The following is a 16,723-nucleotide window of genomic DNA, read 5'->3' as shown; positions in this document are numbered from 1 at the left end:
AATCACATATAGTTATGTACACCAAACGCGCTACAACCCTCACTCGGCCTTGCTCGACCAGATCAACGTAGAAGCAGGCAATGGACGAAGGTTGGCGTGAAAAGTTTGAGCTATGATGCCTTATGACATTGTAAGCTTTGGGTGTGGCCCCGGTGGGCTTGTAATTTTGGGTGTGGCTTTATCTAACTCTTGTATAAACTCTTTTCTACTCTTTTGAAAAGAAATATAAAAACGTTTAGATCACTACGGAGGAAGTATCAATCAATGCATCGCCCTGCTTTGAATCGTTGTAAGTTGATACGTCTGGATTTAATTTACAGGTGTATAATACCAGTCGTAGTATAGTTTTCGCCTGGAATGAAAACGACAGCGGGAGGTGTGTATCGGGTTTACAGGGGTATCTACGAGCTAAACGACGATCCAAACGGGGCGTAAGGCTTTTGCGCTTTCTCGGAAAAACGAGTGAAGCTGAGAAACATTTTCCATCGGTTTAAAGCCTTAAACCACACTCTCTTCTCTTCCTTTTAACCCTACTCTCTTATCTTAACCCTCGCTCTCCTCTCCTGTGTCTTCGTCCCCCTTTCGCTTTCGCTCTCCCACCCGGAAAAACCACGCGACAATCCGGGCAACGCAGCCATGCGCCCGCTTATCCGAACCGCCTGCCTCCGCGCTCGTGTGCGCGCCATGGCCACGCTTCCCACCACCGCCGCCTTCTCCTCCACACGCGCCCCTTCCCCATGCCCCTCTCCTTCGCGCGCCCGTCGCCTGCTCGTCGCAGCCCGCTTCCTCCCCTCAGCACCGCCGCCGCCGGCAGGGGCACGGGCGCTCCGGACGTCCGCGGCGGCGGCGGAGGCCGCCGTCGAGGTGGGCGGCGTCAAGATCGCGCGAGAGGGTGAGTTCTCCTGCCCCTGGTGCTGACGGCGGGATCTTGGGGACGGTTAGTGGGCCTCGGAGGAGGAGGGTTCTAGAATTTGGCAGTGGGGAGAGAGGTTTTTAGGCTTGGTTAACTTTGGCTGCTGGCATTGTTCCGCACTAGAACGTTTTTTTTACCATGACCAGGCATAAAAGTAGTCTTATAACGGGATTTAGGAGGAAGGTGAAGTTGATACGCCTAGTGCTCACATTCTTCCGGAGCTTACCGGCAGTATAAGTGCCACGCGGTCGATCGAATGGTTGGGTTCCGGGATGGAATGTCGTTGATTAATGTGCTAATATCCCAATGGAATTTGGTGGGGAGTTAAATCGCAATGTATCACAGCGCCGTGTCAAGTCTCAAGCTAGCAGGCGCTGACTTGTTTCGATGTCCTTTGTAGATGTCGTCAAGGAGGATGACCCGACGAACAATGTGCCAGACACCATTTATTCAAAAATAGGTATTCAGCTGCACAGGAGGGATAACCACCCTCTAGGGATTCTCAAGAATACTATCTACGATTACTTTGACAAAAGTTTTCCTGGCCAGTTTGTCAAGTTTGATGACCTCTGCCCTCTTGTTTCTACTAAGCAGGTATGATCTACCAATAGCTTATTGCTTATATTAGCTTGGATATAAAAGCTGAATGTTAGCTAAGAAGACCCTACATTTTTATGGTAATCACTTAAACATGGTGCAGCACTTGTGCCTAACTAAGGGCAATTCTAATTATATGGTCAAATGAAACCTGGCACTTGGGGTGGAAAAGAGTGAGGAAAAAACACTAAGATTCAAAATTGTGAAAGGGTCCAATTGCTTGTTCCTTTGCTCTCCTGCTATCCTCCCTTTTCTAGTGAACGGTCACTTAGTTGCTGTGTTCTGGTTCTCCAGATTAATAAATCTACAACTAAAACCAACTATGGTTGTTCTTACCTTCTCACTGACCTTGAGGTGGTGCATTCTGCAGAACTTTGATGATGTCTTGGTCCCTGCCGACCATGTAAGCCGGAGTTACAATGACACATACTATGTCGATTCTCAAACAGTCTTGAGGTGTCATACCAGCGCTCATCAAGCAGAGCTGCTAAGAGAAGGGCATACACACTTTCTTGTAATTGGAGATGTTTATCGTAGGGATTCTATTGATTCAACTCATTACCCTGTCTTCCATCAGGTAACTGTATTTTCCCAGATTGTACTTAAATGTTTTCAAAATGTGTTATGAATTCTATTGATCTTTCACACATACAGATGGAAGGCTTTCGTGTCTTCTCTCCAGATGACTGGTCAGGCTCCGGAATGGATGGGACAGCATATGCAGCTACAGACCTCAAGAAAACGCTGGAAGGCTTGGCAACACATTTATTTGGTAAAAAATGCCTTGGCTTGCTCCTTGTCATCAAAGGCAATGATAAAATAGCTTCACATGTCAGCTAAACTAGATGAAAATATGTTGTGTGCAGGTGCTGTGGAGATGCGCTGGGTTGATACTTACTTCCCATTCACCAACCCATCCTTTGAACTCGAAATATATTTCCAGGTTTGTTGTAGTAAGTGAATCAAAGTAAAACATGTTACACAACTTGCGTCTTCATGGTGCCTGGTCTGAAAGAACTGTATCACCTTTTGTAGGGTGACTGGTTGGAAGTTTTGGGATCTGGGGTCACTGAGCAGGAAATTTTAAAAAGCAATGGTAGGACAGATCATGTTGCATGGGCCTTCGGACTAGGCTTGGAACGACTAGCAATGGTCCTCTTTGATATTCCAGATATTCGACTGTTCTGGTCAAATGATCAGCGGTTCACATCCCAGGTATTGCTGCTACTATTGGATTGTTGGTTATCTCACTATGTTCACATATTAAACAAATACTGCATACTGCTGAGCCACAAATCGTGTGAAAAGTAATTATCGATGTTGAAGCAATATAGCCTCTTAATCTATCTCTGTCCTCTGACTTATGTGCTGATCTATTCAACAGAGCTCATCTTTCTATGCCACCCCCTTTGATCTCTAGGATTACTAATTTGCTGTATTTATAGATTATAAATTTTGGAAGACCGAGTGTTTGATCTCTAAATGAAAATCCTGATAGTGTTGATTTTAGTTACTAGTACTAAACTTGAAATTCTGATGTGAAGAACTTGTGCTTTCTATTTCTAAGAGTTTCGCAAGAACAACTTATGTTTCCTAATGAGTGTTTAACACTTGACATAATAACTGATATGTTTGTTCCTGAGTTCTGACATATGCTCAAAACTCAGGTTACTCTCTTTACTTCAGTTGGTATACCTCTGGGCCATCTTTTTAGTGCTATTGCAGTAATATCAGAAAATTTAGTTAACAGAACAAAACTTTGTCCATAACTCTATGCTGAACTGATTTTCTTCATATGCACACTTTCAACTTTATGGCTAAGATATGTGTATTGTTATTATTCAGTTCTCTAAAGGCAAGCTTGGGGCCAAGTTCAAGCCATTCTCGAAGGTATGCAATATCATTTACTACGTGTATCTGTATATCATCCGTGGATAAAATTAATTTGTTCTAGAATAAAAGTGGTTCTGCATCTTGCGAAATGCTAGAAGGTCACTAGGATGCTGGAGATAATTGCTCCATCTGGTTGAGCTCATTTGACTATGCAAAGTACGCCCACTAGAACAAATTAAACCAAATCTTTGTGCACCCATTAGTTTGGATCATCTAGCATTAGAAATTACAGCTTAAATTGTTTGTGACATCCATCTAATTGGTAAATGTGGCTAAATTTGGATTAAAAATTGTATCCTAATATGATTTGCATTGATTGCCGCAATTCATGTATATGCACTTGCGATAATTGCATCAAGTTACCCTAGCTGACTTTTTTCTGTTCTACAGTTTCCACCCTGTTACAAGGATATGAGTTTCTGGATAAATGATGAATTTACAGAGAACAATTTATGTGAGGTTGTCAGAGGAATTGCTGGAGATCTTGTAGAGGAGGTATGCACTCTGATTTGGACGCATGGCTGTAAATCGAATTTGTGTTAAGCACTAGCCATGTCCAAAATTTCTTAGTGAGATAACCAACAATTACTTGTCACTCAATTTGTGGCTCAGCAGTATGCAGTATGCAGTATTTCTGTAGTAAGTGGTACTCCAAAGAGTAGCATAACATTTCTGCTAAAAAAAAGAGTAGCATAACATAGCTCCAAATTAGACGAAGAATTTGCTCTAGTCTCTGCAAGCTTATGGCAGCCTTGCTTTGTACTCTATCCGGCAATGGTTTAGTTAGTGCCAGACTTTCCTTGCATTGTTTGTAGCTCCTTCTGCTAGTATGGTACATTAAGGTTCTAGTTCATTTCCATGGCCCCAACTCTCGTCAGTGTCCACAACTCCACGTAACATGCATACCTATAGGCAAACTCTTTCGCTGTTTAATTTCTATCTTAAAATGTTAGCGGTGATTGTTGGGAGCTTAAGCTCCTTCATCTAGTATTACTAGTTTGCGGTATCATGTAATTTGATAGGTCCATATCTCTACAATCTGAAGGGCTCTCTTTTTGTTTTACAGGTAAAATTAATAGACAATTTCACAAACAAGAAAGGCATGACGAGTCATTGCTACAGGATAGCCTATAGGTCAATGGAACGGTCGCTTACAGACGAGGAGATCAACGACATGCAGGTATGTGCAACCGAGTTACATTATACTATGATTTTTAGGTGCTGTCTTGATTTGATCGGATTCTGATCTTAACTACAATTTGGGTTGCAGTGGAACGTGAGAGAAGAGGTGAAAAGTAAATTGAGAGTTGAGCTGAGATAAAACAGAGCTGGCTCACGTGTTCTTTGTATGTAAATTTGTTGAGAAGTTTATTAATACATGGAGAAATGGAGGCCACTTTGCTCTTGTAATAACCCACATCTTGTCTTTCTTTTCTTTATGAAGGAGAAAAACCCCTTCGCATAGTTAGCACGTTAAATTTTGCTGGATTCCAGCCATTTGAAGATAATTATCCATTGCTCAGTTCTGATTTTTCACTGATACTCCCTCCGTTCCTAAATACTCCCTCTGTAAACTAATATAAGAGCGTTTAGATAACTAAAATAGCGATCTAAACGCTCTTATATTAATTTACGGAGGGAGTATTTGTCTTTTTAGAGATCTCAAATGGAGTACCACATACGGATGTATATAGACATATTTTAGAGTGTAAATTCACTCATTTTGCTTCGTATGTAGTCACTTGTTAAAAACTCTAGAAAGACAAATATTTAGGAACGGATGGAGTATTTGGCAGACCGAACTTGATGAACAGCATTTTCCGGCCACTTATCTTTTCTTCCTTGGTACATTGTTTATCTAGGCACATGCATCTATGGATACATCAGTTCTATTTTCGAGATGGTGGAGCTGATTGTGCAATTGATTGTGCTGTGTACCGTCATGCAGTTTGGCAGTAATGGTCCATTTTGTAATACAAATAAAATCATGATCTCTCATGACAAAAAACACCATCTGGATGTAAAATTGCAATGTCTGAAGAAAATAAACGATGTGAAGCTCAGACTGAAAATCAGAACATTATTCTGTACTCGCAACTTTGTGACCTGAAGAGAAAATCTGATCAGTACAGGCTAACCATTATTCTGTACAGGCTAACCATTAAAGCAGCCCATGCTAAAAATTTACCCTTCCAAAAATCAGTACTACAATTCTGACAGACCCTCATGAATGTTGAAAGAAATGCCGATAAATGAGTGGAGCAAAATATGCTCTCCAACTAGACAAATGTTGAACTGTATTTTTCTTCAATCTCTTGCGGTACTAAATAGCAGACATTCCAGCGAGTTCCCGCAGCTTCTCGCACGCGACGAAAGTGATAGCTGTTTGAGGGCCTAACCTTGCGAAGGTGGCAAACCCACTGAAATTTTTGCAGAGTTTGTTAGGAATTCACAGTGGAAGAGGCTCAAATAGAACTAATCCAAATGGATCGATTCAATCTGTAGTAGCTGTAAATCCCGTAATAATGTTTCAATGTAAAAAATGACGATAACTAGAGCTTTGGATTGTGGTTCGTATAATCATATCGTACTGATCTTTAACTAGTTGCTGTTTTTCATAAGTATACTGGTAAAGTTTATATTCATCAATTTTTTTCTCTCAAGAGTTGCAAATGATTTAACAAAATAGCATGATCAAGACTTGTTGAATAAAGCGAAAAAATTATATATACTCCCTCCGTTTCTAAATATAAGTCCTTTTAGAGATTTCAATATGGACTACGTACTGATGTATAGACATGCTTTAGAGTGTAGATTCATTCATTTTGCTCCGTATGTAGTCCATATTGAAATCTCTAAAAAGACTTATATTTAGGAACGGAGGGAGTATATATGTTATTACGGAGTCCTCACCCTTTATAAAGTGACTTTACACCCTCTGTCAGGACAACCTGTGAACCAAGAAAAGAATGTATAAGATACATTAGCGGCTTAAGATTTGAGATCTGTGACCTCCAAATAAATGAAAGCATTTTTCTTCACACTTAATTCCGAACATAAACTATAAACGTGGCATGGGGTTCTAGAAAATGTGAATCCTCTTATAGTTGGTGGGGATAACTTTCTATATTCCTGTTTTGAATAGAGTGCCAATTGTTGGTACTATGTAAAATAATGCATTTCTACTCTTCAAATATGCTCCTTTCTCATATTGTGCCAACTACTATCTACTAACCATGCATTTTGGTTCTGTGTTAAGCGACTAAATTTAATATTATTTACCAAAGTTTTCCAATTTCATTCACAGACGCACACTTCAAAATACAAATTCACAGCCAAGGATGAAGATTAACACCTGGTAAGCACAGTGGAAACCATTCCTGTATACTCTGGCACCTTTGGACTCCCGTTGCAGCATTAGCCTTGTTTTGATCATGTCAATAGGTGCAGTCACAAGTGTACCAGCTGTTCCAGCGATGCAGCTCGACCTTTCAGCCACACAGAAAAATAGCTATCAACAAATTTCATCCAAGTATAGGCATCAAAATGCAGGATAAATTTCACAGTACATGAGATGTAATTGAAAACCTTCTTCAAGTGGTGTCCACATCAGCAAGACCTAAAGAAAATAAAGAAGAAAATTCAGTGGTGGCTAAATTAGTAGTACATGCGACAATTTCATTGCTTTCAATCAAAAGACAACAAAAAAATAGTGTATACCTGTTTGGCCTCATCATAAGTTGCCATTTGTGATGCCGTGAGGCAGCCTGCTCTCACCATAGCTGGGCCAACTCCTTTCCAAAGCGCTTTGACTCCTTCCTCTGATACAATTTCCCTCGTCACTCCAATTGTACTAATTCTGCTTGTACTCATCTGTGATCTCACCTATAGGATGTGCCCAGATCAAGATCAAATCCATAAAACTATTTCATACTTTGAATTAAGTATCACAGTACTGTACCTTTAAAACCTCCATCGGGTTTGTCAATGCAGTTGCTAGGGCACCAGCAACTACTCCGGATGCAAATTTAAAAGCAAAGTTTGTTGAACCAAATGCGTAGCTGCAGACATGTTTGCAGGGCTCATACAATCCTAATCGAAGGCCACCATAGATGAGGGATCTAGTCAATGCTGGTGCAAATCCCAGATAGAGTGATCGAGGCCCTTCCCTTTCTACCATTTGTGTAAATATTGCCCCCTGATAGGTTTCACTAAAACTATTAAATTTAGCATTAATAGGTGATACATAGATGATGCGACACCTGAGGCTATGCTTACCATTCCAACTAAGTTTCCTCTTTGCCCAGCAAGCTGCATTTGGAGTCTAATTTTGATAACGTCTGCAAGATGAAAATGATGGTACATATATAAAGGGTTTCTTATTTCTTGGAGAAACAAATATACGTAAAAGAGTGGCCATCCTTTTACAACGTTATCATTTAGCAGTATATCAGTAAACAATTCACTGTTATCAAGTCAGAAGCATGACTCAATTTTCAATCCAGGTGCTACTTGACAAATATCTCCGAAAAATCACAATAAATCTGGGCCGTGCGACCTCCTTAGTTTTAGTCAAGCCAATATATGTTTAATTTGCTTTGGCTCCACATACATATGTCCCCTTTTGTTTGCTGATGTTAACCATTATCCACTATGATCCCGACAAAAAGGCTCATTTGTCACATTCTGTTTTTTGGTATCAAACCCTACTAAATGTTTGAATGGGGAAATACACCAAGCCAAGAAGTTAAAATAAATGCACTGATTAGGAGAAGTAATAAGCATAGACAGCATATAATACATGCATTCCATTCAAATACACGTCTCATCTATATCAACATATAGACCATCACCCATGAGGACAGATATTCCCAAAGCACAGCTTATCATGTGCTATGATGGATGAGCACTTTTCAACACAGCCTGTTGTGCTGGGAGAACTATACCTTAACCTAATTCGATTAAAAAAACTGTTGTTTTACTGACACGGTTATTTTCTACAGGGAAAAAATCCCAAGCTTCTATCTACTTAAACATAGTTTCCAGTTCCACCACACATAACAATTCATTGCAAAATCAGATGTGCTTTTCTTTGGAAAGAGCTGCCAATTTTTCATTGACACAATAGAAGAGTTTACAAGGTCTTAGGGTACAAAAAAGGTGCATCTCGACACTGCACGGCACTGCGGCTCAATGGGGACAGAAGCCTACTCTCTCGATGTTATGTGGCGAGCACGCGGCATCACCCAGCATTTTGCCTCATCCTTTCAACTTGTCAAGGAACCGGCCTTCGTCATCTCCTTTCCTTTGAAGAGGCGATGGCGAACGGTAGAATCTGTCGCCCGGCTTCTCAGCCAACAATGTCTAGCACTGATGGACGCAAGTAAACTAAGCCTAAAGCCCTGAACTATGGCAGATTACTGCAAGGCTAGAACATGGTAAGCCCTGAACTATGACAGATTACTGCAAGGCTAGAACATGGTACTAGCAAATCTGTTCTCCCCACCAAACCCAACCCAATATATAATACTGTTAGTTAACAAGTAGCGTGCAGGAGCAATTGGCTGACCGAGCGGATGCGTGACGGCGGTGGCGACGGCGACGGCGGCGCCGCTGGTGCCGAACTGGTACAGAGCGTAAGGCGCCGCCCCACGGGGCGGCGTGCGTGCGTCTCCGGACATCGGCGATGTCATTCCTCTCCGCGCCGGATCCCCCTGGCCGAGTCGCGCGAGACGAAGAAACGAGGGAGGCGAGGCGATCAAGCAGATGGGGGAAAACAAGATTTGAGCTCGGGACGGAGGGAATCGGGTATATATTCTTCTTGCAATTCCTGCTCCGGTTCTCGTGGGGGAGAGCCGAAGAACTATCGCCAGAATCACCACAGGACGACAATTAGATTGTGCAATCGGTCTGTGGTAATGATGTAGAAGATTCATTTCTGCTAGCATCAACAAAGGGCATTTGGTCTAGTGGTATGATTCTCGCTTAGGGTGCGAGAGGTCCCGAGTTCAATTCTCGGAATGCCCCAATTTTTCTCTTCTTTTGATTTTCTTTTATGTATCATGTCTTCTTTCTCTATTTTTGACTTATCTCTTTGTTTTTTATTTTGACAATCATCTTCTCCTTTATTCATTTGTAAGGATCGTAGCATCGCTTACAATAAGAGGAATAAACACATCTGAGGCAGTGTCCTTCCATATATTTGGAGGAGAAAAATCTAGCTATTCTAGCCAGTTCATGAGCTACTTGATTTTTTTTTCTGTTACAATGATCATAGATGACATGAGTAAAGTCAAGCGATATTAAATTAATAGTCATCAAAGATAGCAGAAGCTATTGAAGAAGAGTAACCATCGATTAAGGCAGCAACAACCTCCACACTATCAAAAATTGATCTCCATTTTTACTCCACCCAACTGTATGTGTCAGGTTCATTTCAAACCTCCCTGCAACTGCCTCCGCCGTGAATGAGTCAAAGCAAAGATCAATCTTTTCATTTGTACTTCCTCCGTTCCTAAATATAGTCTTTTTAGAGATTCCAACAAGTGATTACATACAAAGCAAAATGAGTGAATCTACACTCTAAAATATGTCTACATACATCCGTATGTTGTATTCCATTTGAAATGTCTAAAAAGACTTATATTTAGGAACCGAGGGAGTAGTTGCAATGAACTTATCTCTTTGTTTAATAATATTGCACCAGCCCAAAATCTTCTCTCATGTTTCTTATTTATGGGGCTTATTTATGTTCTTTTGATTTGGTGTTTTCATTTTTGATTCCTTTTGCAGGGAAAACCGGCGACTCATTTAACTGTAATTTCCTCCTGTGGGGAAAGCCGAACATCTGATAAAGGAGCTCCAATCGCGAACGGGGAGCAAATTTGATTGGAGAATGGAACATGACATACCTGATTCCACAGGTGTATATTACTTTATCGTTATTATTACTAGTATTCTACAAAACTCATGCAATCTGGCAAGCAAAGCCTCCTTGCTGTTTTCTGATGCACCAACTTCTGGCAAACAAATATATTTGGGCTATACAATGCAAATTTTCAAGCGAGGCCATCTCACAATCTACTCAAACTGATTGCTGATTCCAAATCCAAACACTTGTACGAAAACCCACAGACATGGATGTGTCTATCACAAGCGAGGCTTGAGTGATGTACTCCTGTCTCCCTTCACAGCGCTAGGGTTGTCCAAAGAATTTGCCAGCGCTCGGAATTTACCATCAACCGCTGAAAACAAAGACAGAGTTATATCAAAATTTACCATCCATTAGGCATCCGTAGAAATAAAACTGCAGATATTATGGCCACACCGCCACACTGACTTTATCTCCAGACAATTATCGCCACCTCATTCAGATATCCAACACATTTTAGTAATTCACACAACTTTGAAAAAAGAAGGAAAAAGAAACATCGTGATTCTACCATGAACAAATGTGAAAACTGGAAACCTGGGAAACGTGCAAAGAAAGTGGCACCTAAGTTGTTTTCCTGACAGTCCTATGGAAGGGGAGGATGCATTTTGAACAAACCTTATCATGTCTTTCTCAGAACAATATCACGCATCAAGCTATCTGGAGCTGTATGACGAGCCATAGGAGAAACGATGTAAGACTTACTACCACACACGAACTCATGGGCAAGCACACAAAAATATAAGCATAATTTTTTTTACCTGGCATGCCCGTGAAATGCTCAAATTGACCCATTGCTTGCCTTATGAACATCTCCAAACCACTAACAACTGTGGCCCCACATTCTGCAGCTTCCTTAAGAAGTCTAGTCTCTTTCGGTGTGTAGACCGCATCGAAGACAACAGCATAAGATTTAAGCGCTTGCTGCAAAATTATATCATTAGTATATGAAACTAGAAATGCAGAAGATATTTCACTGTAATTCAGACTAGCAAAACAAGGAGATTTAAACCTTGGATAGAGGAGTTTCATTGACATTTGGATGCATTCCTATTGCTGTTGTGTTTGCAAGAATCATCCCTTCCTCCGGATGGTAGTTTTCTAACTCCGTGAGAGTCAAAGCAGGCCCACCGATTAAGTTACCAAGTTCTTGAGCACGTGCTGCAAAGTACAATGAAGGCTATGTTTAAGATACAACACACTCAGAATAATTCAAATGTAATGACAAACTGTATAGCTGCCTAAAATATGAAGCAGAGTAAGGATACAATATGAAAAATGATGTGTCTTTTAATATGTAGCATGTGCTCTATGCATGCTGATCAATATAGATAGCACAGGGTCTAGAGCAAATGCATACCGAAAGTGCGGTTTGCTATTACAACTCTTGCTCCCTTCTCTTTTGCACCGTAAGCAAGTGCTTTCCCTGCACCACCAGCACCAATAACAACGAAAAGCCTTCCAGCCAGTGGTGACGTGGTAGAATGCGTTGGTTGTGTTGCTGCCAATTTGTTTAAAAGCCACTTAAATTGAATACTGATCAGCAATAATACAATGGTTCAATATATAGTGGCATGTAGAAACCTCTTATTCCATCTTCAATAGCAGAAATTGCACCGACATAATCAGTATTGTAGCCTACAAGTTTCCCATCAGGTTTTCTAATAATTGTATTAACAGCTCCAATGTCCTGAAGAAAACGGAATACTCCCAAACGTTAATCTGGGTGTCTTAAATGGTTCAACAATCCAATGAATGGAGTAGCAGAAGAAGGGAGGATGAAATTACCCTGGCAATAGGATCAACCTCATCACAGCACCTAACTGCAGCTTCCTTGTGGGGAATTGTACAACTGCAATCCAGTTCATAAGATGGAAAGAATTAACTTCTGGTTGAAATAGAGTACGTGATGTGGCTCACTAAGATTAAGTACCTGAAGCCAGCAAAGTCTGGTGAAGAGTAGGTCGAAAGAAATTTAGCCAAGTCATCCACCAAAAATGGCACATACACAGCATTCAAACCCACTGATCTGAAAGCTTCATTATGCAAAATCGGGCTTTTACTGTGTCCAACAGGATTTCCAATAATACCAAACACCTTAGTATCTGGGCCTATCTGTCTAATGTTGTACACATTGATCAAGTCTGCAGCGGTTGGCTGTGAAGGTGCAGATTCTTTTCCTTTTTCAAGAGAGCCAAAAGTAAGGTATCCACCGAATTTGGGGCAAAGAACACGAGAAATAAAACCTCTGTCGTTCATCACCAGTCCTATGATCGGCACCTGCTTTTCCTAATGCATTATTCAAATAAAAGATAGTGTGAACTAGGAATCCTGCTAAAACACCCGAGAAATGGAGCATGGAGTCATGAACATGTCACGTAGCATAATATCTCACTCAAGTGCGAGAACCCCTAAATCGATGTCAGTGCATCAAAAGTGCATTATCAGCTAAGAAATTTACAGTTTTGTCTGCTATTAAGGGCCATCGAAGTACATTATCTACAACAAAACTTATACTAAAAATAGCAATATTTGGATGTTCTTACACTGGATATGATGATATAAGTACAGATATACTAGAGAAGATTCCTCATAGAGAATATTATCCTTTTCGATCTTAGCTTAAGGTATCATCACTTCATCAGCAGATGTTGGGCTAAATGAGGTATATACAGCAGTCTTGCAGACCAATACTATAAACACAAAAAATAGCAACGGCTAACACTAGTGTGTGCTGAGCTTGCTTAGAATTAGACAGCGAACTTACTTGGCAGTGTACAAGTATTTGAAACATTCTTGAAACATCAACAATTTCAGTAGCAGTGGTCGCAATTTTTACTATATCAGCTCCTGTTGCTTGAATCTGAGCCAACAGGCTTGCAAGCTCTTCTGCCGAAGGAGTGTTATCATAGTTATGGGATGAAACAATGAGCTTACAGTTTTCAGGTTTCTTTCCGGACATGAATTTAATAAATTTGTCAGCAACCTGCACAATAACAAGATTATTGTAAGCAGCTACCAACTTATTCATAGGTGCAGAAGGCAAGAGTAATATCCCCGAAACTAATCAATGCTAATTAGTAGTAGTGTCTTGTTAACCTTGGACAGGGTTCATCTTAGTGCACGTGCCTCTTAAGTTAAGAACTTGGTAGCATCAGCTCAAACTGGCACACACACACACACAAAGCCGGTGGAATATTAATTCTTCTATTCCAGAGCATAAAGATTTATTTGTCTAGTGAATTAGCCTTGTGATTCGATTCGCAGAAGAGAAAGAAATGTTTTACTAGGTGCAAACCTTAAGCTCAATATCAACGTATTCAGCTCCCAGTTCCATTGCCAATTGAAGTGCCTCAAACCGCGGTTCATCATCGCCTTCATATTCACCACCTTCCCACTTTGGCCTATGAAACCAACAGTAAGCAACATACATTTAGATGAGCCAGCGACGCAAAATCGACATGCAGTGTTTACACGCAATTAACCAAACAAGTGCATGCTGTTGTTTTGCTTATGATGATACATGGCGAAGTTATAAAAAATCCCCCATTAAGTTAAACCCCGCTATAACACCACCCAAACCAATCCAGATAAGAATCAACAGAGAAGCCCTCTGCTCCCAGGACTGGCCTAGATGAGATGATCCCCGGAGGGAGGTGGTGTGACTCACTCACCTGTATGTGACGAGGGCGGGGAGCGTGCGGGGCTTGGCGAGGAGCGCGGGCAGGTCCCGGCGCGGGGCGAACCCGGCTAGGCGGTCGAGGCGGAGCTCAGCCAGGTCGGCGCCGAGCGCGGCGGCGGCGGCCACCTCCGCCGCCATCTCCCGCGGCGCGCGCGCCGTGGCGGGCACGCAGAGCAGCGTCCGCGCCACCGCCGCCGCCGGCGGGACCACGGCCGACACCGACATCGCCGCCGCCATGGCCGTCGTCGTCAGAGGATGGGCCGCACGTCTTGGCGGTGGTTGGTGAGAAGGGCGAGCGTGCGCTTCAGCTCGAGGATGATGGATGCCTCGTTCCTTGGAACTGGCGGCTGGTGGAAGCTCCTGTTTCTTCAGTGGGCCGGGCGGTTGGTGGAGCTGAACCTGGTCTGACTGCCGTGCCGCGCCCGCGTTGGAGCAGGGCCATCGGCAAGCCTTTTTTTTTCTCTCTCTTCAGGATAGAATGAGTTTTTTTTTTTTAGGTTACGATAGAATGAGCTCATGGCAACTGATCATCTGATCAAAACTTTTTTTTTTTAAAAAAGACCAATCCAAGGGCTAACCCTCGTTGACATTTTTTATAGAAAAAACTCCGTGAACACCACGCGTCCGAGCCGGGACTCGAACTCGGGTGGGCTGGCAGTAACCCCAACTGCCCAGCCAACGGGTCGACGCCCCGTCCTCATCTGATCAAAACTCCACCACTCAAATTTTAACAAGTTAGGCGAGTTAGTTTCCCCTCACATCAAAAACTTTTCCCATCTCCCTCCGGGGCCCCTACCGTGGGCGGCTCCGGAGAAGAAACCCTAGCCGTCCCTTCTCTCCTTGATTCCCTGGCTGCCGGTGGTGGTGGCGGCGCCCAATCATCAAAGGCCATGGGCAAGGGTTGCGCGCCCCGGCGGGCCTCCTCCGCGCGGGGGAGGCTTGTCAAGCAGGTGGCGCGGTGGTTGTCTCCGGTGTGGTGATGCATGTCGTGGAGCGCTGGGAGGGGTGGAGCACGATTGTAAGGTGAGGGGTGGCGGTCTTCTCGGGGCGCCGGTGTGGGTGTTGGAGGTCGCAACGCGGCGAGGCCTTGGTTGCAGCGGATCTCAGCTAGGTGTTGCGGTGGCCGGGAGTCGCTGCAGAGCCCGGGGCGTGCAGTGTGCCTCCTATTGACGCTGGTGTGGTTGTGGAAGGGGACGCCTTGGGGAGCCGATGGCTGCGCGGTCTAGATCTAGACGCTCGGACCAGTGACTCGCGATGGGAAGCGATGTGGTGGGAGCTTGCGCTCGCGTGCATGCGGTGCAGCTGAAAGAGCATGGTGTCACATGTTTGGTTTTGGTAATTAATGACAATCCATATGGACTAATGGTTGCCTTGAGTTATATTTGAAGGATTTGTTCATAGGCAATTCTTGAAGACCATATGTTAGCTTCAAGGTTGAAAGGAATAAATTATGTGTTGACCAAGGTGTTATTCAAGGAGTTATTCAAAGATTGGTCATGTGAGAGTTGAGCCAATTGCAAACATGCCTTGAATAAGAAGGCTGTGTGAACATTCATGTTTAACTTCAAGACATCATCTTAATGAAGAGAGAAGGTAATAAGATACAAGGGCGATCAAGTCAAAATACAAAGAGTGGATTCATGTTGACCAACACACAAAGCGCAGAAGATGTACTGAGTGGGATAATGTGATCCCATGGTATGGTAAGATTGTCCATTACGCTTTGTGTACTAACTCATGATCTATGTGAGGTTTATTTGTGGGGTTAAGCATATTTTCAAGTGCTTGCCTCAAAAGGAAGATCTCATATATCCCATGGAGGATGACATCAAGTGGTGACCATCATCAAAATTGAGTTGTGGAAGTTTAAGTGGAGCATCACAAAGAGATCACATGCCTTGAAGCTTGCCGCCCATTCTCGTGTTAATGGTCATGTGAAGATGTGCCTAAGAGAGGTTCACCCATAGTGGAGTATGGGGGAACAATTTGCTAGTCTTCATCGAGTCAGTGCAATCAAGAAAGGTGGTCCAACTTGAGGAGGTCAAGATTGTCATCATCTAGCTCCAGTGGATTATATGCAAGGCAAAGGTATAACCTTGATAGGTTGTAATGCCCCGAGACCGATGTGCCAGGTGTCCTCCAGTTATTCGCTGTTGTTACCTTGTCATTGCTTGCGTGTCATGCATGTCATATCATGTCATCATGTGCATTTCATTTGCATACATGTTCGTCTCATGCATCCGAGCATTTTCCCGTTGTCCGTTTTGCATTCCGGTGCTCCTATGTCATCCGGTGCCCCTTTCTACCTCTTTTCGTGTGCAGGTGTTAAATGTTTTCGGATTGGACCGAGACTTGTCATGCGGCCTTGATTTACTACCGGTAGACCGTCTGTCAAGTTTCGTGCCATTTGGACTTCGTTTGATACTCCAACGGTTAACCGAGGGATCGAAAAGGCCTCGTGTGTGTTGCAGCCCAACACCCTTCCAAAGTGGCCCAAAATCCACCTAAACCTCTTCCATCCTCTCAGTCGTTTGATCACGATCGCATGGCCGAAAACCGCACCTCATTTGGACTCTCCTAGCTCCCTCTACCTATATAAACACCTCCCCCTCCGAAATTCGCGGGCAAACCCTAGTCCTCTTCCACCTCGCGCCCGGACAAATCACCCTCGATGCCCGGACATGTCCGCCCGCCGCCGCGCGCCCAA

General features: G+C 42.9%; 3 protein-coding genes and 1 non-coding gene across 5 annotated transcripts; 2 read left to right on the top strand and 2 right to left on the bottom strand.

Moving 5' to 3' along the window:
* The first annotated feature begins 551 nt into the window (after nt 1-551).
* On the top strand, nt 552-4,939 carry LOC123102644 (phenylalanine--tRNA ligase, chloroplastic/mitochondrial). Its single transcript, XM_044524064.1, has 10 exons — nt 552-892; nt 1,314-1,507; nt 1,881-2,087; nt 2,165-2,282; nt 2,377-2,453; nt 2,546-2,725; nt 3,356-3,400; nt 3,794-3,898; nt 4,470-4,583; nt 4,674-4,939. The coding sequence occupies exons 1-10, from the start codon at nt 637-639 to the stop codon at nt 4,722-4,724; spliced, it is 1,347 nt and encodes a 448-aa protein (XP_044379999.1). The 5' UTR covers nt 552-636; the 3' UTR covers nt 4,725-4,939.
* Nucleotides 4,940-5,439: 500 nt separating this feature from the next.
* Nucleotides 5,440-9,520, bottom strand: LOC123102645 (mitochondrial substrate carrier family protein ucpB). 2 transcript variants are annotated; one of them, XM_044524066.1, is made up of 8 exons: nt 8,973-9,520; nt 7,682-7,743; nt 7,365-7,614; nt 7,124-7,288; nt 6,973-7,022; nt 6,759-6,891; nt 6,317-6,354; nt 5,440-5,823 (listed from the first exon to the last, which is right to left on the bottom strand). In XM_044524066.1, the coding sequence occupies exons 3-8, from the start codon at nt 7,581-7,583 to the stop codon at nt 5,727-5,729; spliced, it is 702 nt and encodes a 233-aa protein (XP_044380001.1). In that variant the 5' UTR covers nt 7,584-7,614; nt 7,682-7,743; nt 8,973-9,520; the 3' UTR covers nt 5,440-5,726. The 2 variants fall into 2 exon arrangements, with proteins under 2 accessions (XP_044380001.1, XP_044380000.1); XM_044524065.1 differs by having other exon boundaries at nt 7,365-7,601; nt 8,973-9,516.
* On the top strand, nt 9,359-9,430 carry TRNAP-AGG (transfer RNA proline (anticodon AGG)). The gene has a single exon. It is a non-coding gene; the product is annotated as a tRNA-Pro (tRNA).
* A 786-nt stretch (nt 9,521-10,306) lies between the features above and the next one.
* Nucleotides 10,307-14,197, bottom strand: LOC123102643 (bifunctional 3-dehydroquinate dehydratase/shikimate dehydrogenase, chloroplastic; the record flags this gene model as incomplete). The annotated part of the gene is given in 10 exon segments (XM_044524063.1): nt 10,307-10,647; nt 11,096-11,258; nt 11,347-11,495; nt 11,695-11,835; nt 11,919-12,024; nt 12,123-12,186; nt 12,268-12,623; nt 13,102-13,320; nt 13,633-13,738; nt 14,009-14,197. Coding segments are annotated over 10 exon segments (1,588 nt in total), but the record flags the coding sequence as incomplete, so codon positions are not given.
* Between the last annotated feature and the right edge of the window lie 2,526 nt (nt 14,198-16,723).

Source organism: Triticum aestivum, chromosome 5A (assembly GCF_018294505.1).
Source record: "Triticum aestivum cultivar Chinese Spring chromosome 5A, IWGSC CS RefSeq v2.1, whole genome shotgun sequence".
NCBI lineage: Eukaryota > Viridiplantae > Streptophyta > Magnoliopsida > Poales > Poaceae > Triticum > Triticum aestivum.
Note: the sequence above shows the minus strand (reverse complement) of the source record. Positions and strands in the feature narration are given on the sequence as shown.

Bases quoted from the DNA above. Each gene is read 5' to 3' on its own strand.
- LOC123102644 (XM_044524064.1), top strand. From the start codon at position 637: ATGCGCCCGCTTATCCGAACCGCCTGCCTCCGCGCTCGTGTGCGCGCC. The intron at 2,088-2,164 runs GTAACTGTATTT...TCACACATACAG, and splicing joins ATTACCCTGTCTTCCATCAG to ATGGAAGGCTTTCGTGTCTT. The intron at 2,454-2,545 runs GTTTGTTGTAGT...CACCTTTTGTAG, and splicing joins AACTCGAAATATATTTCCAG to GGTGACTGGTTGGAAGTTTT.
- LOC123102645 (XM_044524065.1), bottom strand. From the start codon at position 9,351: ATGCTAGCAGAAATGAATCTTCTACATCATTACCACAGACCGATTGCA. The intron at 7,023-7,123 runs GTATACACTATT...TATTTTCTTTAG, and splicing joins CTTATGATGAGGCCAAACAG to GTCTTGCTGATGTGGACACC. The intron at 6,355-6,758 runs GTGTTAATCTTC...CTTGGTTCACAG, and splicing joins GTTTCCACTGTGCTTACCAG to GTTGTCCTGACAGAGGGTGT.